At 36.7% G+C, this 25,785-nt stretch overlaps 2 protein-coding genes across 10 annotated transcripts; both read right to left on the bottom strand.

Moving 5' to 3' along the window:
• Positions 1-697: 697 nt before the first annotated feature.
• On the bottom strand, positions 698-12,665 carry LOC121295237 (V-set and immunoglobulin domain-containing protein 4-like). 3 transcript variants are annotated; one of them, XM_041219672.1, is made up of 8 exons: positions 12,008-12,665; positions 9,390-9,752; positions 8,859-9,125; positions 7,206-7,250; positions 6,521-6,556; positions 5,422-5,532; positions 4,526-4,547; positions 698-3,831 (listed from the first exon to the last, which is right to left on the bottom strand). In XM_041219672.1, exons 1-8 carry the CDS (start codon positions 12,060-12,062, stop codon positions 3,705-3,707), a joined length of 1,026 nt encoding a protein of 341 aa, XP_041075606.1. In that variant the 5' UTR covers positions 12,063-12,665; the 3' UTR covers positions 698-3,704. The 3 variants fall into 3 exon arrangements, with proteins under 3 accessions (XP_041075606.1, XP_041075607.1, XP_041075608.1); XM_041219673.1 differs by lacking the exon at positions 12,008-12,665 and adding an exon at positions 10,580-10,615; XM_041219674.1 differs by lacking the exon at positions 5,422-5,532 and having other exon boundaries at positions 12,008-12,664.
• A 1,592-nt stretch (positions 12,666-14,257) lies between these two features.
• Positions 14,258-22,872, bottom strand: LOC121295235 (heat shock factor protein 3-like). Of its 7 annotated transcripts, XM_041219670.1 has the most exons (15): positions 22,641-22,727; positions 21,122-21,971; positions 20,817-20,962; positions 20,332-20,459; positions 19,747-19,871; positions 19,434-19,509; positions 18,866-18,927; positions 18,701-18,782; positions 18,276-18,403; positions 17,637-17,882; positions 16,994-17,099; positions 16,471-16,539; positions 16,015-16,075; positions 14,602-14,826; positions 14,258-14,404 (listed from the first exon to the last, which is right to left on the bottom strand). In XM_041219670.1, the coding sequence occupies exons 5-15, from the start codon at positions 19,824-19,826 to the stop codon at positions 14,334-14,336; spliced, it is 1,206 nt and encodes a 401-aa protein (XP_041075604.1). In that variant the 5' UTR covers positions 19,827-19,871; positions 20,332-20,459; positions 20,817-20,962; positions 21,122-21,971; positions 22,641-22,727; the 3' UTR covers positions 14,258-14,333. The 7 variants fall into 7 exon arrangements, with proteins under 7 accessions (XP_041075604.1, XP_041075599.1, XP_041075598.1 ...); XM_041219665.1 differs by lacking the exon at positions 20,817-20,962 and having other exon boundaries at positions 14,602-14,685; positions 21,122-21,230; positions 22,641-22,872; XM_041219664.1 differs by lacking the exon at positions 20,817-20,962 and having other exon boundaries at positions 21,122-21,230; positions 22,641-22,869.
• Between the last annotated feature and the right edge of the window lie 2,913 nt (positions 22,873-25,785).

The following is a 25,785-nucleotide window of genomic DNA, read 5'->3' as shown; positions in this document are numbered from 1 at the left end:
GAAGTGACAGAGATTACCACAGCAGTGAAGAGGAAGCCAGAGTTTAACAGCGTCACTATTCTATGCATCGCCTGTCTATCTTGAATGACTCGAACATGAGAAAAACAACAACTTTGCTGTAGTGTCATCTAGCCCTTAATATTAACTAGAAATAAACAAACACTGCCTAAGCCCCTGCATTATATATCTGAACTGTTCGTTTCAAATTGCAAACAATAAAATAAATAAATAAATTAATTAATTAAAAAAAAAAAAAAACACTGCCCTACTTGAAACACAAGCCTCAACTCCACCCTGAGTTAAATCACAGACAGAAAGTGTTCTGGACTGTCGATATTCTTCCAACAACTTTTCTTGAAAATCAAACTTCATTTAGAAAAGAACATTTCTTAAAGCTTTGTGACTAGGCCTCTAATATGCATTTAATTCATTGACACACTTCTTAATTTTCAACTTCATTATTCGCAAGCTTCTCCTTCTCACTTCTTTTACAACTCAGCTTCACATGCTCATGCTGTTTAATGCACCTCAGTGGACACACATTTCAATAAGTCTTGTGATGCTCACTATTTATCATGCATTGCAGTTTCTTGTTGCATTATAACGGACCAAACAAAGGGCACAGGGATGGAGAAGCACCAAGAATGAAAGCAAACAACACAGCACTGACAGAAATAACCACATGACCACAGAGAGATAGATCAGAGAGATAATTTTTATCTTGCACATCCTTCCTGAGTATTCAAGTTTAAAGCTGTTGAAGATATTGATCAAGGCTAACAGTCTGTGTACAAATCCTCTTTCAGTATTGTCTTGGGGGGAGGGGGGGCATATCGGGTGAATGAACAAGACTCTCACCTCTTGGGTCACAAGCAAAATGAGTTTAGAATTCTGCCAAGGCCACAAAATCAGCTTGCTTAAAGCAGGCAGTCAGAACACAAGCAGTGATAGTTATACAGCCCAGTATAGCTAAATCTGGGGTGTCCAAAGCTGGCCTTTCCACTCCTGGTCTGTGTGCCTTATGTATCCCAATTTAGAGGGAAGAAATGTTGTAAATTAGTTTTAATAGTTAGCTCTAATATTAATAAAAATATCCAGTCATCTCCCACCTAACACAAGGTAATAACATACATACAATATTTTTTCACTTGTTTGCAACACAAAAAAAGAAAAAAACAATGAGTAAGCACTTTGTAGCTATTTGTTTTGTGCAAACGCCTACTTAGGCTCTCAATGAATGTCGATGGCCCTCATGACTTCCAATGCTAACTACGGCTTTGAGTAAAAGAGGATGTGTGATATCCTGTGATCAGATAGCTAATTATGGTTCAGTAATATCCAGAAAGGGCTACAGAAGGGTTCTTCAAAGATCTGAGGTCTTACTAATATCAGAGACCTTACTACCTGCCAAACGCATACAGTACAACACAGTACATATTAGGAGAACATGAGAAGTGTGCTCAGATCAACAAACATTATTTAATTGGGAGTCTTTATTCATTGGACTAGCAGTCTTTGTGGGCAACTACAGCTACATAACAGATCTTCAGAGAGCTGAGGCTAACAATGAGATGCTAAAGCACACACAAGGTACAATCTAGTGCACTGTAAGCATAATTGGTCACGCTTCTTCAGTCTGTGTGGGTCTGGTATAGTAAAAGAGGTCATTTTATTGGCATTCGGTTGGTCCAAAGTTCAATCATCACACTTAATGTATTGTCACTTATGTGAAGGAGACGCTCGCCACACAGGCTCTCTCAGGCTCTTTTCCCTTCAAAACACGACCCAACACACAGGAACTGAAAGAAAAGCGCTCGCGCACACTTCAATTTTTACAAAACAAATCAAAACCCTAACTCTGTTTTTGGAGCGCTGACTGCACACGTCAGGAACCTAGTTCTAGTAAGCCGGACAGCTAAGCTGCTTGCTGGCTCGAAAACACACAGTTTCACAAAAAAAAAAAAAAAAAAAAAAGGAGTAGTTACCCTTTTTTTACTACGATTGAGCACCTCTTCAATCAGGCTCCTTCACACAGCAGCAGCCCTGTAGGGACTGGCTGCTTTCTTTAAATACCCTGTACCGGGCTATAATGCACAGTACAATACAAATAATTAAACAAGTACGCTCGAGGATGTACACAGGATATTAACCCCCTCCCTGATGTGTTACACTTGCAGAAACATGCGTTTATAAATAGTGATTTAAACAATAAGCGTGACTCTGAATCATTGCAAACAAGCACAAATAAACTACCATACAAATATGATAATGGGAATTGAAGTTACCAATTCAAATTGAGTTTTAGATTTCCCAGAGCATGGCAGGATCTCTGAATGCAGACAATGCATTGGACCCTGCAGTTTTACGAGTCAAAAACATTCTGTTTTGCATTCTAGTTTGATAATGCAATGCATCCATAATATAACCACATGTAAGCTATTTGAACAGTCATTTAAATGCAAAGAAAGGGCATTTGACTAAAGATGAATTCTTAAGTTGCTGTTTTGATTTTTAAGTGTTTTTAAAATAAGGTATCGAACCCTTGTTGAGTAAAAGCAAGCCATCCTAATTGTGTTTTATTAAAACAATATACAATATTTTCAGATGAAAAAGACCATACTGTAAACAAGAATTCCAGTGCTAGACACTGGGAAACTATAAGGCTTTGTTAATTGACTGAATGCCACAAATATAATTCAAAATATAGCAAATACAAGAGCAACCCCCTTAAGTCTCAAAACACAATGTAATTACACTGTAATTAGATGTGCTGTTACAAAGTAATTATATTGTTACTACACAATGATGTGTAAGCACATTGTAATTACAAAGTATGCAAGCAACTGTCTATAGTTATCCTACTGTAATAAAAAATGTTTTTACAATGTAACTGCACAACCATGTGTAGTTACTGTGTCATTACAGTGTAATTATGACATGTATAGTAATATCAATACAACTATATTTCTGTACCTATAAAGTACATCATTGGGGAATGCATTGGACATGTTTTTTATGCTTTATCTTTTAGCTTTACAAAATGTTTCATACTTACAGTCCAATTGTTAACACAGCATGTCTTCAAAAAATAACTCTAAGAGTTGCACTCAAGCTGAAAGCATAACAATGAGCTGTTTGTAAAATATGTAGGGCAATTTGTATGGATCCCAGTACTTAATAGCTGATTTCTGCAGATAAAGGTATAATAGTTTGCTTCTGAATGCAGTTGTGCTAATGAAGGTTTTGTTTTCATGGTAATCCACTCTTTATTAAATTCAAATGCTTGTCAGAGCAGATTACCACAGATATCGACACACACGATCAGCAGATCGGTCCTAAACATGGAAATAATATGCAAGAAGCACTTTCAAAGTATGCAGAGATAAGCCACAATTGATTATGCATTGCAGTTTTCTACAAAACAGCAGTTTTAGAGGTTGCAAGACATAATAAAAGTTGTGAAAAGGTTACTGCCCCAGTGCATTGTGTAACCTAGCCCTAACATGCAACTCCTGGTGACTGAGCAGAGTTCTGGAAGATTGCAATTTTGAACTCTAAACTTTTCAAAAGTTTTTATAATAGAGATACTCAAACCACTTTGATTTTCATGATCACCATGCATGAATGCAGAACAGCACCATTCCAGATGACTTTGCTAACTAGGGCAGTTGTTTGAGTACTGATGCATTGATTCCTGAGCTGGCTCATGTCTTAGTCATGGTAGCATACTCATTCTCATTTTTGCATATCATCGCTTCATATTCGTTTTCGCGAGCACTGCATTTTTTGTCTTCCATGTTGTTCTTTGCCCCAGCAAGATGAGAGGAAAAACTACAAAAATAAGAGAAATCCTTACATGTTATAGACATTAACGAAGTTACCAAAAACAGATGTCTGATGCACAGTAAGGGTGCAGAGCAGGGGCCGCATTGTCTTCTGGTTTTCATTCCAGCTCTCAATTAACATAAGTGATGTAATTATTTGTTGAGTTGGACGTATTTATTGTTTGTCAAGGTCTTTTACAGTTGATGATTTAAAAAAAATGCACTTGATTCAAGATACATGACCTATGAAACATATTGAGATTTGGAGTGTTACATTTGTCCAATTAAGCAAATCATTAGACCAATTAAGTAATTGAGAGCTTGGGTGGAACGGAAGCCAGAAGACAGTGCGACCCTCCAGGAACTGAATTTGACACCCGTGCTTTAGAGTACACAGCTAATACATTGATAGCTGTTGTGTTAACGATTTCACTTTGTGTTACTCCTAATGTGAGCACAACCCTCCCCCAGTAACACCTTAGTCACCCCGTGTAGCTTTTCCTTTCTGCTCTGGACTTACATTTTGAATCCTCTTACCACGTTTCTTTGTGTTACCTTCTGTAAGCTAACCATAATAAAGTTAAGTGCATAAGCCTCCCACCAGTCAGGTTCTACTAAGTAAAGAAAATTAAACGTATACAGCAACTATAAAGTAAACCCAAGTGAGATTGAATTACTGCACAGTGCAGAGTCATACTTACGTTACAAGGTCATATGCATTTTCTAAGGAAGGAAGGAAAAAAGAAAGAAAGCTTTAATTAGATAATAAGAAACACCACATAATTTAGTTTAATAAATGCAGATGTTTTTTCCATTGCTTGCAAGTCATATTGTACTAATAGGCTAGCTTTCTGACTCAAGAAAACCATTCTAAAGTGTTATTAACTTTAATAGTTGCATTTATGGATCATTAGGGAGAATACATTTGAAATTGAGGCTTATTAGACACAATTAACATTGGCAAATCTATTCCAGTGAATATCAAACAGTAGGAAGGGAATGGTGTTGCAGAATAGTCATTCATACACTGTGTACTGAAACTCAGCTCCACAAGGCATCATTATACATTAAAATGATAACCTTTAAAGGAGTTATAATCAAGTTTTTATATTCTATTTCCTATCCTCTTAACAGCATTATGATTACCCCCCCCCCCCACATACACTTTCTTCAGCTACATTACTACTGTTTCACACTTCAATTTGAAATCTGCAGATATTTCAAGTATATTTCAGTTACTTCCTGGTATCTAATCATGTCATGTGACTTGCCGCACAAGAAGTGAGTAGATACCAGGAAGAAACAGTTAGTTCATTCCGGCTCAGGTTTATTGTTTTTGTTGCAAAGCCCTGGAAACAAGCTTAACAATAATTATAATGTTATTTGTCACCTCCCACATGGAGATAAAGGACAACACAACAGCCATTTAAAAAAAAAACTAAAATAACCTTCAACAGAAGAAAAGGGAGACCAGGATTATAATTCTGCCAGCCTAAACCTAGCGATAACAAAAGCACCTGCGCCTGCAAGAATGATCTCACAATAACAGTGCAACACAAACATCCCCATAGTGTCATGGTTTTGATGCCAATCATACTTTGCTTATTCCTTTTCTTCATAATTATGACGTTGGCTATGATGACAACGAAGAGCACCAGGATGCAGAGACCAGCAATCAGAATGTAGACCCTTAACAGAGTCCTGTTCCCTGGAAGAAACACAATGAAGTCACTGCAAGAGTCCAAGAGAAGCGGTACTAGTAATGCAATAACAGAGGTGTTGTGAGAGTCATGAAGAGGTTACTCAGTAAGCCTGAAAAGAAAGCTGAGACACCCACAAAGACGCTTCTCCTCTAACTTTATTGCTAAGTTTGTTTTTAGGAGGTGGATTTAGTGATAGAGAAAGTTGTTTAAACTAGCAACTAGTACCCTTTTGGAGTCATGCAATTATCTTATCAACAAGTATGCTAGCAGTTGGCATTAGGTGTATGGCCAATTCTTTTAACTGTTTAAAATAGTTTTGTGTTTTATAAAGAAATGTGATTCAAACTTGTATGTAGTTATACTGTATGCAGTGATTTGGTATACACATGTTTTTAGCATTATTTCTATCCAGCTTTATTGGCTGCAGTGACCTCTGACACAAATGGGGTCAGTGAGAAGGTTCCAGCTGGAGCAGCCTGCTCCTGTTTTACAGCAGTAGCTTCAAATGGCACTTTAGGTACCTTTTAACAAAGCGTTAATTTTCCCAATTTCTTATAACCCAGAACCACTCCAAATGATTTCGAACACCATACAATTGTGACTACTTTCTCTTTAAAATGCATATTTTCAAACTGTCTGGGCAGAATAGGTCATTGTTTTTTCCTACATGTATCACTGACCAGACACTAAGCCAGAGCAACAGTAGTGAGAGGATGTTTTTTCCGGTATGAAGAAACCTGGTGAAATGTGATGTAACATTGGGGGTATTGCAATGTATGGTAACCTGAATCTTTGAGTGGGCAGCTTCCTGGTGTCATGGACTAGAGAATTTTTTTTTGTTTTGTTTGTTTTTTTAAAAGAAATAAGCCAGTAACTTTTCATTTTTGACACATGGGTTAGTTTGTCCTAAAAGGCACCTGCACCTTGTACCCTCTGGTGTACCACACTAGTTAACAGAACATGGATCCTTGTGTTAATATACTTATTTGGTACCTTTTTGATGCGAAGCAGGAGAAACAGCATTTCCATCTGCAAAAAGTTTGTTTAAATTAGCCAAGCTTATTTCTCATTTATTTCACAAGCTACAGTCTAAACTGGCAGTTACTTTTGTAACTTTTTGTAACAAGAACTTCCTTTATTTGTAACTAAAACACGTTATTTTTACTGTTTCTGTGGAAGAGGATGGCATGTAAAAGAAGCTTAGTATTTAATCGATATAATTGCACATCAAGTGCTATGTAAGTACAAAGGTATGACCATTACAAGTTATATGTTCTTTCGTAGCCCCTATAGTACACTAGTACATTCACTATTTGTAATTACAAAATCCATTACTGACCAACAAAGAAATTATCAAAAGTATAAACTATCAATTTTCGTATGCAAGCCACATACACATTCTGTCATTACAAACTGTGTGTAAACTAACACACATCCAAATTACTATATACACTAAGTACATAACACTTACATGTTCAGACTATAGCCTAATGAACTATGAACTGACACAGTGCCTAATCATGTCAGGTCACTTCAGATAAAGCATCCACTTCACATAAATCAACCACTGTGCTGTCTCTCCTTCACTTCTCATTAGCCCACGAAGGTACATCAGTTTACTAGCACTGACATCAGCCTGTTCTGAATAAACTTCCTGAACTCCTGGTCTCGTGCTTACCTTTCTCAGCAGTACGCGCTGTAGATGCCATGGCTGATGTAACATCTGGAATTAAAAAGTAAACCAGCACAAATAAACACATTTTAAAAAAATGTCAATCTTTTAAAAATAGTTAATCAAAGCTTTGCAAGCATCAAAGCAAGATGGTTATGGAATACGGTATTGGTACATAGGGAAATCAATGGTGAGGCGGTAGAATATATATATATATATATATATATATATATATATATATATATATATATATATATATATATATATATATATATATATATATAATATAGATGGATCCCCACAACCATACAAGCTGGGGCTAGATTAACATACCAGAATACAGCAAATACCTTATTTTGGGTGCTCATTATGTGTTTACGTTACTGTTCTGTACCAATTACAGCATTGCAAGTCCGCCCACACACTCTCAGCACACTCAGGCTCCTCTCTCTGCACTCTAGAGCATTGTTATCAGCCTGTAAAGTCATAAACATTTGCAAAACCAAAACACTTGTCAAATCACAGTTAGCTCGTTCAGTGGTATAGTAGCTATAGTCTTCAGATGTCGGTTTGATCCGCTCTAAGAGAGAACATCACAAAAAGCTTTTGGTTCTTCTAGCACTAAGACATCATTTTGTTAACAAAGTCAGCTACCCAAAGTGTGTTTGGGTTTTAGTTGCCTTGTGAAGCCCATTAACATGATTAGGAATCATGACCAGGTTCAGTGCTGCTGGTTTCAATATAAGAAGTAGACGTGGGAATATTCGTTACTAAATTAGAGAAATAAAGAAACAGAAAATACAACTGTGTGTGACTGACGGTGCAAAAGAGAACTGCTGAAGGACCCTGTTTTGTACTGCAAGTGTTTCGTGCTTGTTTTGTTTGCCGTGTTAACTGTACGGTTTGTCATTTAGACAGTTCCAGAAGCTGTTGATTAAGGCCAGCACCCAAATTGGACTTCACTGAAGTCGTACTCACTGAATAAACTGTATTTCATCACTTGCACTGCAGCAATCGCTCTGGACTTGTGATCCTGTTTGTTTTCTGTGTGTGTTTAAATACTGTGTCTACTATCTCAGGACTCAAACCCGTGTTTATTTGAATGTTTGTTTAATTATATTAGCTAATAAAATCCACACAAAATTGTAGATGTTTGGTTTTACATGATTTATTTATCTCAGGGTCTCAATATTACCATTCCATCATCTCGTGATCATGAGATCATTCATATGAGGGTCTCAAGAAAAAACAGAAGTAATGACTAACATACAGAAAATCAAACCTCTACAGTAACAGTGCAAGAGAGCCCTAGGCCATTCAGGTCTATAAAAATATGTATAGCAACAGGACGGCCCCCTCTCTTTACTCTGCTGGCATTAGATACATACTGAAGTTATCTGTGGCAAGCTCTTGTTATCCTGCAGTACTCAAATAGCCATTATCTAATCGGTCAACTTTTAAAGACATTTTGAAAGGTCTGTAAGTGCTATTAAATTAAAGCATTAAAACTGTTTTAGGTAAGGCCATGCAAAGTTGTGGTAATAACGCAATGCACTGTATAATTCCTGTATTTACTTTCTTATCTGAACTGTTTCTACTGCCACTCGTGTGCTGGATATACATATCCTCTACTGTTTTATGACAAGTGGATTCGCCTACCTTGTACAATAAGTTCTATTGGATCACTCTGTTCAACTTTCTTTCCAGGAGCAACATTCTCTGCTTCACAATAGTATGTTCCTGCATCAGATATGCGGAGGTCAGCTTGTCTTGATAACCTTGTTTTGGTCCCATCTGGTTGCTTCTTGTACCACATGTATGTGATGGGTAAAGACCCAGCAGCTGTACAAGTGAGCCTGATGCTTTGACCCGCTTGGATGTAGAGTGGGGACTGGACATTGGGCATAACTGGTTTGGAAACAGGAACTAGAACACAATTAAAAATAAAACATGATCACTGACAGGAACAATGTGTATATCTATATTTAAAACCAATTCACTTGTCAAATAATGTTTTAATATAGGTAAAAGAGTTTCGTACAGACACCTTCCATCTATGGAGCAGTGCTTCAGAGGATTCATTTGTTAGGTAAATGGTATCCCGGACATGCAAACTGTATTATATATTAGCTGCATCTCCCTGGTGCAAAACTACTGCACATATATTCAAATAACACAACTGACTCTTACCCTGGATGACAGATACTTTGATGAGCGTTGTGTTCTGCACTGTGTTTTCACTCCCATTTCTCCAGGTCACTTCACACAAGTAATCTGCTCTGTCCTGGAAATACATTTCTCTCAGAGTGAGCGAGACATTCCCGACCTGGTCAGTGCTTGGGACGCTTACTCGGGATCTGTACATCGAGAGGGGAATGCTGTAGCTGAGCCTGTCCCTGTAGAGAATAGTCTTAGTGTCTCCATCCTTCCTTATTGCCCATTTTAAACTCACTTCGGAGTATCCCGGTGACAGCTGGTAAGTGCACGGTATGGTAACGTCTCTGCCCAGAACTGCAGTGATGCTGGGCACCGCGCTCAGGTTTTTATTGGCATCTGTTGGTGAAAACAAAGAAATAAATAAATAAAATGCGCAACTCATGTTCTGATATAGAGCTTTTGTGATTGATTTCACCCAATTCATTTTTTGTCCTAGAGGATTCTACTAGAATAGTTAAAAAAGGAAACAGGCCATTCATTTTTCAGTATATCATACATTTTATTGTAGTTATATATATATATGTGTGTGTGTGTGTGTGTGTGTGTGTGCGCGCGCTATGGTTCATGTGTAAAATCAGTAATTTTATAGATAAAGCAATAAATGTGTAGATTTACCAGCTCGGCAGTCAATTTATAAAATTAATAAGGAGATTGTAGTAAATGATCTCTTTTAATTACATCCATGATCACTGTCTGGCAACAATAACTATACAATTATTTTTTTTTTGCATATAGGACAAAACATTCATATATGGTCTGCTAAATACATAATATTAATAATACTAATAATAATAACACTATGCAACACAATTTTTGTTCCTGGGTAGTAAGTGTTATTTCCTAATTGCTTATGCCTCAAAAGCATAGAAAATGGCTATTATTCCCCACAAACTTTGCTTTTGTGACCAGGACAGTGATATTTTGAAATGTACCTATTTCCAATGAGAAAACAACATATGAATCCAAATTAACATGTATTTATACTAAAGTAATACAAAAACGACTACAAAAGATTTAGAAGTGAGTAGTTTTTCGAGATTTACGATTATACTGTAAATCACTTTCACGAATCAGCCCCCAAATGTAGTCTCCCATCGTGTTCTCGTTATACTGTCCTTGGTAGTGGCGTTCAAAGTCCAGTATATCCTGGTGGAAGCACTTGCCTTGCTCCTCTGAGTACGCTCCCATGTTCTCCTTGAATTTATTAAGACGAGCATCAAGGATATGGACTTTGAGGGACATCCTACAGCCCATTGTGCCGTAGTTCTTCACCAGAGTCTCAACCAGCTCCACATAGTTTTCAGCCTTGTGATTGCCCAGGAAGCCCCAAACCACTGCGACAAAGCTGTTCCAAGCCGCTTTCTCCTTACTAGTGAGCTTCTTGGGGAATTCATTGCACTCCAGGATCTTCTTTATCTGTGGTCCGACGAAGACACCGGCTTTGATGTTTGCCTCAGGCAGCTTAGGGAAGAAGTCTTGAAGGTACCTGAAGGCTGCCGACTCCTTATCTAGAGCTCTGACAAATTGTTTCATAAGGCCCAATTTGATGTGCAGTGGTGGCATATGCACCTTCCGGGGGTCCACCAGTGGTTCCCACTTGACGTTGTTCCTCCCAACAGAAAACTCGGTCCGCTGTGGCCAGTCCCGCCTGTGGTAGTGTGCCTTGGTGTCCCTGCTGTCCCAAAGGCAAAGATAGCAGGGAAACTTGGTAAAACCGCCTTGGAGACCCATCAGGAACGCCACCATTGCAGCCTCTTGATGCCATCTCAGAAAAATGCAGATATGTATGCACTTAGGCAGCTGGAACTAAACTGAACTGGTGGGCTTAAGGCACCTGTATTTATACTACTATTTATATTACTGGAAAGTTCTAGAAGTTACTCCAAGTTTACTCAGCACTGAATCTATCTGGAATGTTCTGGAAAATAGGTAAATTTCAAAATATCACTGTCCTGGTCACAAAAGCAAAGTCTGAGGGGAATAATAGCCATTTTCTATACTTTTGAGGCATAAGCAATTAGGAAATAACACTTACTACCCAGGAACCAAATAAATAAATAAATAAATAAATTGTTACACAGTGTAATAATAATAATAATAATAATAATAATAATAATACACACTATTATTATTACTACTACTACTACTACTACTAATAATAATGCAAGGAGAGATGCATTAGTTTAGAAAGACTAATCAAATAATAAAACAAAAAATCCAAAGGCTGGAGTTAAATAAATAATAAATGACTTAATTTACCCAAGTATTTACAGAAATCTTATGCCATTAAGGTAGCTTACACACCTGGATCTCACATTAGGGAGACACTGTATAATGGTAAGTAGCTAGTGAATAGATACATTAAAGACAATGAAGTGTCTCCCTATTCTGTGATCCAGGACAGGTTATATAAATATATAAACAATGTAGACTACTGTATCATTAATCAGGCAGTATAATAATATAGTGAAAACATTCAAGAACAATTACACAGCTGATTTTGCATTCTAAAACACTTCTAAAGATCATTTTAATTAGGGTTACCTACATTGTGCGAAACCTATCGATAGTGTCAAAAATAAATAACTCACCAACACTTGAAGCATTAAATGCCAGTGGCAAAATGAATATAAACAGAAGCTTCATTTTGGACAACAGACACCCAAGAGTGGAAAAAAAAAAACCTGATTTTTTTTTTTATACATTTACTGGTGACATGACTTCTCCTTTTTCTCTTTCCTCACATTATGCAAGTGGTTGTAACATAATTTTGATCCTTGTTTTTTATCTGCAGAGTTGCCGTTTTCCATTCTTTGTGCTCCTCGCTGCAGTGATATCAGCCTGAGAAAGCTAGTCTTATTTTAATACTGCTATTTCATATGCTCATCAAAATCCACCAATAATTAGGGGAATAGTGAAGCCATGAGGCATGGTGTTGTACTGCGAGAATGCCACGGTGGAGAATCTCAATAAACTACAAACAAAATCAACAATAATATTAATTCACAACAATACAAATGTGTTATTTTTGTTCCTTTGGTCATTGCTATACAGTTGACACAAGGCTCCTCTTTTTTTTTTTTTTTGCTCAGCATTTGCACCTATAATTCATGTTTAGCCATTTCCAATAGAGCCATTTAACTAAGTGAGGCGATTCTAAGACATTCAAGTAACCACAGCACCTTTCTCTCTCTGACATAAAAACAGAGAAGTATTTAAACCACAGAGGTCTTCTAGGGCAGACCGAATCTCCCACTTGTTCTAATCTAGTATTTCATGGCTAATCACTAACCTACACACTAATTAAAAAAAAAAAAAAACATGGTTTTTAGTAAAGTCTGCTGGAAAACCTTCATCACCAGGTCAGGAACCAGGTGTCCAAGGCTACATTTTAACAGTTTCACTATCACTCCGGGTGACCGCTATTATGTGATTCCGAAATAACAATAACCTCTTTAAGTTAACTGTATAATCATGCTAATAGGCACAATGGTTACTTATTTGGGGAAAGCAGTTACTCATTTGTTATGAATGAATAAGCAAATGCAGGACTTGTGCTGCAAATTATATGCTTTAATTTGCAAACGCAAGGTATGTTGTGGCAATAAAATTGTACGTAGATTTCTATTTGATTTTCACCAGCTCTGTTACGAACAGTCCACAACTTATTATCTACCATATAAAGGAAAGCTCTACGTATGTGCATATGCCTATTTGCATGATAATACAGAAATTAAAGCAGCTTTTTAGCTGGAGGAAAATTGTAAGCACAAGCAAATAAGAGGAAAAGGGGACAAATATTTATTCAGATTCGATTCGTATCTGAAGTCCCCCAATTTAAAATCGTGGCATGAGTAGGCCCCATTGCATGGAGTTACATGGTAGGCTTGAAATAAAAAAATATATATAAAAACACTAGAAAGTGACCCTACAATGTGAAATGCCTTAGTGCTGAGCGCATTTTACCACATACTCTCATGGACTGCTTATGAAAACATCTTTTTTTAATGTAGATTAAAAATATAATACATTTTAACATCAATAACATTTCTGTACAAGTAAAAAAAAAAAAAGTATCTGCTAGAGGTATTAGGAGCACCAAGGCTTCCTAACACATTAAATTAAAAATACTTTGATTCTACTGACAATGGGACACCTTAACTTGCCTTTAAAATAAATGTACTGCATATGACTAATTTCTTACACAATTCCATTGTACTTTTGAGTTTAGCAAGAAATATTTTGTAATGTAACAAAATTACCCTATGACTTCACAATTACAAAATAACAAGAACAATGTTATTATTATTACTATATATGTTTTGTAATCATTTGCTGGCAATGTAACAAACCTCCCTTGAGTTTCCATAATAAACGTGTTTGTTTAACCATTTCAAAAATAAAACAATTTCCTCAATGTGAATTCTAGTTTTGCTAATGCAGTGACTTTTACCGAAAGATGCACCGGGATAAGATGGTCACTTAGCACCTTCAATGTGTTTACAAGGTTACTGCAGACTGATGCGAAAATATTTGCAACTGGTGGGAAAATGCCTAAAGTTTGGGAAGTTTTCTGTTAAATGGATGCATGGATGACCAAGGATGTACACGGAAGCTGTTAGGTACAGCAATACTCCTCCCCTGTATCTCAAGTATTTTAATTGTAGGTATGAACTTCTGTAGGCTAGCACCTGCTAAAGCTGTTATTTTAGCTTCATGGAATCAACAGTCATCATATGGAGTCGTGTCCAAGGCTGTGGTCACTGTGACCGACACATGCTTAATGCAGCAGCTGTCACAAGGCAGACATTTAGAGAAGGTGTAAGGGTTACAAATGTCTATCGTAGCATCAAAGGTATGCAATGTTTTTTTTTTTTTTTTTTTTAAGGTTTTACAGAGATGCTTCAAAAGGAGAGTTCACAAGGTGTCCTCATTCAACATGTACAGAACATCTTTTGAAAAAGATGGATTGGGTGTGTTGCCTGGTCCTGAAACAGAAGTTACAAAAAACGTATTAGAAATACTACTATTTAATAAACAAGATACATATTACACCTCTTTCCCTTAAATTTAGACTAACATGGCATCAGTTACAATCAGAACAAAGTAACCTGTGATCTCTTCAGTTTGTTTACCAAAGACTTTATCCTTTTTTTGAGCCAGATTGAAGGGGAAAAAGAATCACCTTTGTTCTTTTCCTCGTAAAGCTCACGAATGCCAGTCGTTTGGTTGTTAGGGCTGTATTCCACTCTCATGTCAGTTGTGCAATCTGTGAATGGCACAGAAAACTCTTCCTCAAGAGACAGAAAGGAGGGCTCTGCAGGGCCAGCCACCTCTGGCTCTAAACTACAGCAAAGCTCATCCAGTAAGGTTAGCAGGGGATTGTGTGTGCACTGAACTACATGCTTCCCTGTTGGAAAAATAAAGAAAGGAAACTTTCTTAAATGTTCTTTTTTTTCAATGTACCGGAAAATCACTGACTCTTGTACATATTCTTGGAAGTAATCTAGACGTTCTCCTGTAATTGCTGAGTTACCGTTTGGGAGAATGTTTTTTTCCTTCCATATGGGACATTCCATACCAACTCAACCAAAGCTGTTGCCCGACTGTTTCAGATTTTGCTAGAAAAATTCACCTGGGGGTTTTCCGGCCAGATGAGTTCAGAAATGCTAATCATTGTGATCTAGCAAAAGTCAACCTAAAGTGAAAAAGAGACCCTGACTCGAAAAAACACCCTGGGCTGAACTTAGATGCTACCATCATGTAAAGCACCGCGTTCAACTTGTAATGAAGAGGGCTTTTGAGAATACCAGGAGCACCTAACTACCTTTTGGCAGGTTGCCAGACGATGGGGTAAGTGATGAGTTTTATTCAAACTTCAGCCCAAACCTTTACCCTGTAGGGGATGTGGGTCCTAAAATGTTAGTATTGTTGTAAGAACCCAAGGGACCAGTCTTTCAAATTTTGTGAAACACTTTTGGTTTCAAGTCCCCCCATTGGTCACTAACCCCTTCTGCAATTTGAATGTTTAGTATTTCTACTAAGTTCAATAAAACATGTCACTTGCCCCTGGTCTGACAACTTGCCAAAGTCAGTTAGGTGCTCCTGGTGTTTTTCTGTCGAAAGCCCTCTTCATTACGAGTCGATCGAGGAGCTACACGATGGAAGCGTCTAAGTTGAGCCCAGGGTGATTATTTTGGTCAGGGTCACTTCCTCACTTTAGGCTGACCTTTGCCAGGTCACAGCTTGATGGGGAAATAAAAAATAAAATAAAGATTAGCATTTCTGAACTCGAAGACCCCCCCCCCCCCCATATAAATTCTGCTTGACTTGCAATAAAAAAATATATACTTTTGCCATGCAAATCTGCCACCAAAGGAACCAAACCTAATCTAATTAAGAAGAATTAAGTTTCTTATTTTCTACACTTGAGTGATCAAATAGCCTTATAAACACAATAAACAGTCAAAAGGTATAATAGCATTGACTGTGGAAGAACATTTGAGCGGTTGATTCATTCAGCCCATGGTGTCAACCTAAGATACTGGATTTAATGTTTATTAAAATGAATAAATGATGCTGAAAACAAGCAACCTACCATTACTGCTGTCAATTTCATCTGTCTCTGCATTGTCTCTGGTTTCAAAATATTCTGACATCTAAAAAACACAACTGAGTTCATGAACTGTTCACGTGAAACACAGGTTACACACATCTATTAAAGCAACAGGTTACAGTTGTATAAGCTGTGTTATGAAAACTGACTCAAATGTGTTGGCTCAAAGCACTATTACCCTCGATAAGTCAAAATTACTATCTCTGATACCACTCCACCAATATATTGTTCCCTTCCCAGTACATCAGCTTTTTACTGTTTCAGTGTAAGTCAACTAAATCTCTGTTCCAATTTCTAAGTATAATTTGTAGATGTTCCCCTAATTCAGTAATCATCACTGATGACACTGATCTGCAGTTCAAATTTCGATTTAAATGAGAATAAAGACTAAACAAATGTATACTAATGCTACAAAAAATGCACTATTCCTTTACTCACAATTCCAACATTAGGAGAACTTGGCGATATGATGTTCATATCCTTAGCAGAAATGCCAGGATTAAAAAGCTGTAAAGAGTAATACAATGGTAAACCTCTAGTTTAACCATCAAAACAGCTAGTATAACCATCAGCATTGTACAGGATATATATATTTTTTTTTTTCAATTACGATTTCCAAGGACATTTAAATGTCTGATTAAGAGCAACATATTCCTATAAAAATGTACACATGAATACTGAACAGTTCTACGACATATACTTCTATCAGATGTTATAAAATGCATGTTTATAATAAGAAATCACAGCTATACTATAAACTGTATAAATTAAAAACTGTATACTATAAACTATAAATTAAGCTACAGTTCTGATGTAAGTTTAAACTTAAGCTCTTTCAGTACTGTACAAATATTTGAGATAAACTGACTGTACATTACATTTCTTAATATGTTTATTTATTTAATTTTTTAACATTTAGTATTTTTTGTGTTCTACATAAAATGAAAATGGAAATACTTACTTCATCAATCAATTCAGGCCTGATGTTGAACTGATTTCCAGACAGCTGTGTGTGCAAGTTTCCCAAGCTGATATCAACGCTACCCAGGAAATCCAAGACCTCATTCCTAAAGAATACATCATCCATACAAAAGAATGTGTCATTTGTTCAGTTTCTTGTCAGTGTTTAAAACAGTATGTGCACAAAAAATAAATAATAAATAAAATAAAGATCATGTAAGCTCATATGTTTGGCCCCAAGGCATGAATGGGGTTATGTCCAAATACAGAAAGGAGCAAATATGGAGAATGTGCATCCTGCAAGAATACTTGTTCATGACAAACAAACAAATAAATAAATAAATAAATAAATGACTTCTGTTTCTGCAAAAATGCAGAAATATTTATTTTCTGGCAATTATTTTACCCTTATTAAAGTTCACTATAATAAAAAGCACAGCAGTGTATTTAAGCATATGTAAATTATGGTAAAGCATAGGTAAGCATTGTAGTCCATAGAGGTACAGTAAATGATATTAAAAAACATAAACCATACAGTAATAGTATAACCATGAAAAAAATACAAAAACGTATATTCAGATTTACTGTGGTAACCCTTTATAAGGGTAAGTATTGCCTGTAGCAATGTGTTGGTATGTGGATACCTTTCCCCTATTGAATCACCCTGAAGAGCAACCTCATCCCCAGCCTCATCGAGCATGGATTCAATTAAGTTGTCTGGAAACTCAGCAGCACTGGCCTCAGTGCAGGCTGCTGTGGTGTCTGTATTTAATTGCTTGGTTTGAGGAGGACTGACTGAGGCTGAGATTGGACTGCTTGGTGCTGTCTGATCATCCTTTCCAGAAGCGGAGTCACAGGCCTCAGTCGTTACTTTACCTGACAGGCCAGCCCTGCAAAACATAAACCTTGTTAATAGATGGCCGGTTTGTCACTCTCATTAACCTACATGAAAGAAGTGACACATCAGAGAATTATCATTTACAGCTATCACCAGAGCTAAGGAGGAAGTGTATAATTCTAAGCAAAACCACACCTGCACCTGGCCCTAACAGCAGCTAATGTTCTTCTTATCCCACCCAAATTGGCATAATTGCGATACTGAAGTGGATGTGTGACGGCTAATTGGCTTTAGTTTCAAGGGTGACTAAATATCATCTTTCTAGTTGGTTTTATTGTCAGTGACATGTCATTAAAAAGGTATTGTCAAAGTACACAATGGCCTTCATTCACATGATCTACCTTTGTGTGATTGCGATTATATTATACAAGTCATTCTAACTCACCTCTTAACTTTGTCTTTTTCTGAGAGAGTTTGAAAAAGCTCACCACTTTTACCAGGCTCGGAAATATTTGTGATGTCCGTAATGACAACCCTGCTTGAAAGGGTAGCGTCATTACTGTCTGAGTAACCCTGCAAAGAGAATTGAAATCTTACAGACTAGGGGTTTTGTTCGGGTTCTTTTTAATTACTGACTATTATGAAGACTTCTATAGTTGAATTAGAATGCCATTTTAATATCAGGGGCCTATGCACAAAGCATTTATCTGTCAATGATTTTATTTTTTTCAGTCTGTTCTCGTTAATTGCATAGTTTAGTATTTAAACTGTATGTAACTAACAGACCATTTATATAATAGAGCCACAGCTACACAAACATTTATCATAATGTATTACCCTGTTCTGATTAGCTGAAATGTGGGGACTTACATTACCACTCTGTTCATCGGCTCTGAGAACATGAGGGTGGCTGTGTTTTGCGAGAGGTGCTTCTTCTGACATCATGATCGGCCTAAAAATAAATGAGACAAAAGGAGCTTGTGATCGTGCCTCTTGACTAAAGCAAGAAGACCAACAACCGCATCATGAAATTACCTTTTTCTTTTGATTCCAACAACGCAATTTTCATTGACAAGACTTGCAATGAACTGAATCACCTGAGGAACAAAAGCACACGTACATATTTAAAACACAACGGATAGTTCAGATAGCTTTTGAAATGACAGCAGCTATAGCCAGACAGCTAAAGAAACACATACATAAAATGAGGGTATGTTCTCCAGTGAACTGCTGTAAAAGAATTGCAGCTTTAATAGAGGCAAAGCTGGGCAAATAAACTTGAGTTCAGGGAGCTGGGAGTTAGTTATTAAACGAAAGTTACAAGCTTGAACCTGAGTTCAAAATGACATGACATGCTTTTGTTTCATCCTGATTCCTTCTATTTGTTTTCATTTTATACACACAAAATGTTATGTTATTACAAACAATGCAACATCAATAGAATATATACTCTCATATTTCGAAAATCACAAGAAAGTGACAAGGATTCATTAGTGCATTCAGGCAGCACAAGAATACTGGGTTACCAGTTCACAGTTCACAACACACACACACAGTGAAGAGCTGTCTGGACATCGAACGGAAACGCTCAGATTTATTTTACCTTGCTTATCATCTTCTGTTGTTGACTGTGCTTATTTCTGAGAGAAGCCAGTTCCTTCCACAAAGCTTTGTTTTCCCTAAAATAAAAGTAGGCACAGCTTATTACCTACTCGCACAGTCTGCTACATGTTTGTAGTCTTAGAATAAAAAAGAGGTAAGAAATTTGGGTTTCTACCATGCCTGAAATTGCTTAGTGTAACCTTTTTGTAATCATTAAAGAAAACTTAAATGCGTGCTGACTTTAGCAATTTAACTAAGTCACACCCAGTTACAGCAGTAATAGCAGCTTGAATTATTTTGAGATTATCAGTTACCTCTTCATGGTTGCCAGTTTCGAATCCATGTCATCCTGTTTACCTTTCACTTGATGCACATCCAACAAAACTTTGTGCATTTCTTCCTGGCTGATCTTCGTTGCCTCTGTTCTGACCGAAGACACCTACACATATGCAACGCATTAGTGTCCCTTACTTATAACTGTGAATATGCTTTATTATTAACAATTTAAAAAAAAAAAACACAGGTTAGAAACATCACCTGTAATTGACAAACCCAGCAATGGAAGACCCCAAAAGCTGTCTAACAAGGATGAGCAATACTTGAAGACAATATCCTTAAGGAATAGAAAGAAGACAAGCATTGAATTGACAACAGAACTAGCAAAAGGCACAGGTGTACCTCTCCATCAAATCAACAGTACGAAGATCACTCTTGAAATCAGGACAAACGATGTTGCAGGAAGAATACCTCTATTAATAAAGGGGAATAAGACTAAATGGCTAAAATATGCATAAGAACACAGAAATTGGAGTATCGAACAATGGTCAAAGGTGCTTTTCACTGCTGATGGATGGACAACAACACCTGTGCCTTCTGACTGTCTTAGCCCAATTGTATACCTTGCGTTTGATATTTTCCAACAGATCCTCTTTGCCTTGCTCAAAGCAAGGATGATGAAACTCAATTCCACCATCCTTTTCTTGTTTAATCAGACCACTGTCCACACTCACCACCTTTCGAAACCCATCTGCAAACAAACAAAAGAAGCTCATTTCGCTATTGGAAAAATCCCTCACAATTCAAAACTCTTTCAACACTGCAAACCAGTATACAGATTAAGGAAAGAACTCCTCTCAGAACAGCTGCCTAGTAAACTCATGCAATATGTTACATGCGGTTCTATGTTTTTCACTATTTCATTACAGTAATTATCTTGGCGACATTTTAGTTTAGGGATCCGTTATAAGTGGTTATAAACAATGGCACAAAAATGCAAAAGTGTATAATTGTGTTACTATTTCTAACCATATTCTATAATTGTAAATAGCATTATTAATCACATGTTTACAGATTGTTTATATTTACTAAAGTGTTGTTATCTTACCACAGACTTACTGTAAGGTTACTCAGGGTTTTTTTTAATCTCCACCCTGCCACGATAAGTCACTGGTTGATTGAATCAACCACCAATCTGTATTAATCAGACACTAAAAATCTGTGCCTGTTGCAACCCAGCTGGATTTTCAGGTACTATAAAAACAAACAGTCTATAAAAATTCAGTTGTGGCATTCTGGAACGATATAGGTTGATCAAGTGCTGAAATAATTAAATTTTACACATATGAAATAGATGCATAATTACATTTTTGACAAAGATTTTAACCACAAAAAAAAAAAAAAAAACTTTACACATATTGAGCTGTCGGATGAAACTTGACATGTTGTTGTGCTTGAAGTATCTTGGAAGGATTTCTGTTGTGAACTTCTGTTCATCCACCACCCTGAAATTCTGTCCTCTCTAAAGAACAGGACAGAGAACATGTCACTGCAAATGGCACTCTTTGTGATCCAACACAGAAAAATGTTATAAAATATTCTTACGGTAATATTAAAACAAACAAACAAAAAAAAAAACAGCTTAGTTGAATGAAAGTTGTTGCTTGAGTATTTTTGCAAGTCGTACAGTTATTTATTCTTGTAAAAAAAAAAAAAAAAAACTCTTTTACACTTGCATCGAAATAGTATATTATAAGTATTATTCATTAACTTAATACCAAGACATTTATAAACTCTTTAGTAAACACCAAACAATCTCTAAGAATGATGACCAGAAGTGTAGTAAGGTGCTTTTCTTCTTAGAATATATGGGCAAAATGTGGTATTCCTCAGGAGAACATCAGTACCATTATAAAGAAGGTAACTGACTGCATGGGATCTCTCTAAATGTGATGTGTGCTAGAAATGCAGGTATATTTACACAAGGTCAATAGGTTCAATACTCCCTTGTAAACCTAATCATTTACTGGCACCAGAATCAATATCATCTCTGAATTAAAACCTTGTTGCTACCAGTGCTTTGCATATTTAGTTCTGTTTTTAACATTAATGCATGGAAAACTTCCTGTTTAATTCCAAATGTCACTTCCCCTTAATGATGTACTGGCTATGTACTGTGCAGTGCTGCTGGGATGTCCTATTGCTGGCATTCTTGTCAACACAAGGGAAGAGATTTCAGCAAACACCCGTCACTGTTTGGTTACTAAGAAACAAATCATCTTAAAACAATTACTCATTGCCACACCAGTAAAACTGCCAGATTTAAGTAAAACTGTGATGTCATCAAATCAACACAGAGGAAGCAATTCTGCAATTAAAAAAAAAAATAAAATACACTAACGAAAATGTTTGGTATATTATTGCAAAACAATAAATAATTAAGTCAGAATTCAGTAATGGTTTCGTTTATTTATGTTATATATATATATATATATATATATATATATATATATATATATATATATATATACACACATACACACACACACACGTACGTACAAGGCAATATATTTGGGCTACATAAATGTGCCCTTATTAACAAATCGAGGACTTTTGTTACTGTTATACCCAATTGTTATTTTGTGAATGAAACTTCTAAATGAGCTTCATGATTAGGATACAGCTATATCGCAAAATAAATACAAGTAAATTAAAAAAGAATGCGATGCAGCCTGCTTCACGCGGCCTAGCTGAGAAGCTTTAAAGTATACAAAGTTTATGTAGCCTAAATAACAAAGCAACTAACGTGCACGCTACAACCAGGTTTATAGAGCACTGTAACTAGGGTGTGTTACAAAATACAATAAAAAAAAAACGTTATACTTAAAGAAAACTAGTCTACTCTGAATACGTGTCCGGCTTTCGGCCTTACCGAGCTCCAACATATAACATCACTGGTGCTTGGACTTTCAACCAGCGTCCAGAGCTTGGAGACAAATCCTGGAACATTGAACTTCTGCTTCATGATTTTGCAGATTGTACAGAAATAATAAATGCTTTTCTACGTTAACGAAGACAAAGATAACATTTCAACAACGTAACACGCACACAAATAAACGAATTATATAATTAATGTTCTTGCTGGGTGACGTAGCACATCTTCTTGTCTCTGACTGGCCAGGGGTCCTAGCTCCGGAAGCCGCTTACGCGGCGCAAGGAATGCTGGGGTACTGGAGGAGTTAGTCCTGAAGGCGTTTTATAATACGGCAATTGGTTTAAGGGAATGTAATGGAAATGGTATGTTTTTTTTAATTGGATGCTGTAATACAGAGAACAGTAGTTGTATTTTTGTTGTACATTACAAAGATATTCGGAGACTTTCAGTGATCATGTCTGCGGTGGACGTGAAATATACACACAGACACCTTAACATTATCTTTGCCTGTACTTCCCAAAAGCTACATGAGAGGATATTAACAGCAAACACACCAAAATAATGTGTCGTGTCTCTGCTTCACGCAACGAAAACTGCATTCAATAGCAGTTCTGGTATTTTGCAAAGATTTGTTCTCAGACCGAGAAGCTAAGCTGAGCTTGAAAAAGTGATACCGATGTTTGTCACTGAATAATCCATTAAGTTTCTTTCAACATTTTAAGTGAAGAAACGCAGTGTGTTGCACTGTGTTACAGTTTGTACATTAGTCAATGTCAGTATTTATCAGCAGGAGGAAATGTGAAGTACAGTTACTGCACTTGGAGAGGGGCGGGGTTCTGCAGTTCATACTGTCACATGAAGCAAGGAGATTGCAAAGCATCACAAACACCCACGAAGAGCCTTTTGCGTACAGACATCAACTGTACTGTATAAATCATTCAATAAGAAAGGGACTGGGGTATTTAGAGATTTCGAGTTATTGTTTATTGTGGTATGAAAGGCGCAATATACATAAAATGAAAACTAAATTGAATGAGTGCAACACGTCTTATTTCACACGAATCATTTAAAATCTGTTATATAATGAATCACTACACCAAACTATGTGAGACACCACACTGCTGTTTAAATATACAAACGTGTTGCACTGTATATTAAAATATTAGTGTACTAGCGTCCATGAATTCCAGTAATATGAAGCACATCAGCACATAACACAAAAAAAGGCAAAACGCAGATAGTCATAGAGAATTGTCAACATGAAGTCCTGTCTGCGTTCATTTCTGTCTTCTTTGTGTGTTAATGGGATCTAAAATACATTTGGGAAGTTCAGATTTAACGCAATTATATAAATGTTGCTAAGTGACATCTTACAGGTAATTGCTACTGTGTGGGAAGCTACTTATAATTTTATAATTTTTAAGGAAGTTACAGGAACAAGAAAGTAATACAATTACTAAATGGAAAAGTTGAATAGAGTAAAACACTATGAGGTTTTAAAAAGCACTAAGAAACAATTAAAACAAAACAAAAATGTACAAAGAAAAGTTAATATTCCTTGTGGGCTAATCTGCTGCCTCAACCCTGAAATGAAATGGTGCTCCCTCCAGTCCAGGACAGGCTTGAGGCTTGATCGTGGGGTAGGGTAGGTAAACTCATATTGCAGCTGTTTGTGCTATTCCTACAGAAAGGGTTATACTCAGTTTCTATTGCTACCAGCCCATCAAAAAAAATGCATCTCAGCATTTTTATTAGCTCCTACTTTTATTAGCAAACCACATGTTAAAGATACCAAGTGGCACAAACGACTGGGGTGTGCTGAAGAGGCTTTGAATTATATTGCAACTGCTTAGATTATGTGAACCGATTTTCCTGTTATTGCCTTCATAAAACCTGGTAACCCAGTCCTCCACCTTAGTGATTCATAAGAAAACAGTACTCTGAGTGTACAAAACATTAGGAACACCTGCTCTTTCCATGAAATAGACTGACGAAGCGAATCCAGGTGAAAGCTATGATCCCTTATTGATTTAATCTGTTAAATCCATTTCAATCAGTGTAGATGAAGGGGAGACAGGTTAAAGAAGGAATTTTAAGCCTTGACACAATTGAGACATGGATTGTCACTGTGAAACAAACAGACAATCTTTGGTCAAAGGGTTTGTTTTTAACTAAGAACAAACATTACTAAAACATGCCTTAGAGAAGAGCTGAATCCATACACTTACAGGCTCTTATTATTGATCCCCTGACTCAGACAATGCTATCAGTATCAACCGCACCCATTTACTTTACCTCCACTGGTAAATACATTCAAGTCGTAAATAGGCAAATTCCTCTGACTTGGAAGGTATTCTTTTATTGTTAAGACTTTGAACTGTTGGATAGCAGCAGAGCGCACTCCTGGGAGTTTCCAGTGCAGTGAGCTACACGGTCATTTCAAAATGGAACAAAGCTGCACTTTCTAGTGTTTGATAATGAAAGAAAAACCACTGAGGAAAAGTAAGTCCTTTTCAGTTAATTGTTTAGTTTTTTAATGAAACTCTGCTATCTGTGTTATAAAAGGCCTTATGTGCACAGGGGACTGGCTTAAGCCAGCAAAACTGATGAATGCAGCCATTCCTGTGCAATGGAATTTAGATTGTCCTGTGCGGCGTAGAGCCATCAAGTGTCAACTTTAATGTGATTACAATGCTTACCTCAAAGTCATATCAGTCAGATTGATATTTGTTTGATAATGTTACTAAAATAACATGCCGAAAACCTACTGTAGCTGACTTCGGATGAAAACTTTAATCTTTTTCTGACTTTGACATGTTTATGAAGAGACAAAAGTAAAAAGTAACAGTATTGCTGGAAATAGGTTGAGTTTTAGTTTTTTTTGGTTTTAACAGCGATTAAGGAACTGAATTTACAAGCCATTACAGTCTTGTGACAAACTTTGTGTTCAAGGAGTGTGTTGTGCCCTGGGACACAGTTTTGAATCAACTGTATTTCACACTAAGTTTTGAACAAGAAAGGACATGCTTTTCCAAGATTCTGTACATTGAGATCAGTATTCAAATCTCATAATTATCACAAACAATTCATTGCACATTTAAAATCCCATCATCTCTCCTGCTTGGTTTGTATGTTGGCTTTG

The sequence above is a fragment of the Polyodon spathula genome, chromosome 20 (genome assembly GCF_017654505.1).
Source record: "Polyodon spathula isolate WHYD16114869_AA chromosome 20, ASM1765450v1, whole genome shotgun sequence".
NCBI lineage: Eukaryota > Metazoa > Chordata > Actinopteri > Acipenseriformes > Polyodontidae > Polyodon > Polyodon spathula.
This window is presented reverse-complemented; position numbering and strand designations above follow the sequence as displayed.

Coding starts and splice junctions, on each gene's coding strand:
- LOC121295237 (XM_041219672.1), bottom strand. CDS start 12,062: ATGAAGCTTCTGTTTATATTCATTTTGCCACTGGCATTTAATGCTTCA. Junction 9,753..12,007: donor ATTTAATGCTTCAAGTGTTG/GTGAGTTATTTA, acceptor TTTCACCAACAG/ATGCCAATAAAAACCTGAGC. Junction 9,126..9,389: donor CAAAGTATCTGTCATCCAGG/GTAAGAGTCAGT, acceptor ATTGTGTTCTAG/TTCCTGTTTCCAAACCAGTT.
- LOC121295235 (XM_041219664.1), bottom strand. CDS start 22,733: ATGAAGCAGAAGTTCAATGTTCCAGGATTTGTCTCCAAGCTCTGGACG. Junction 16,540..16,993: donor GGCCTGAATTGATTGATGAA/GTAAGTATTTCC, acceptor TACTCTTTACAG/CTTTTTAATCCTGGCATTTC. Junction 14,827..16,014: donor TGAAATTGACAGCAGTAATG/GTAGGTTGCTTG, acceptor TTTTTCCAACAG/GGAAGCATGTAGTTCAGTGC.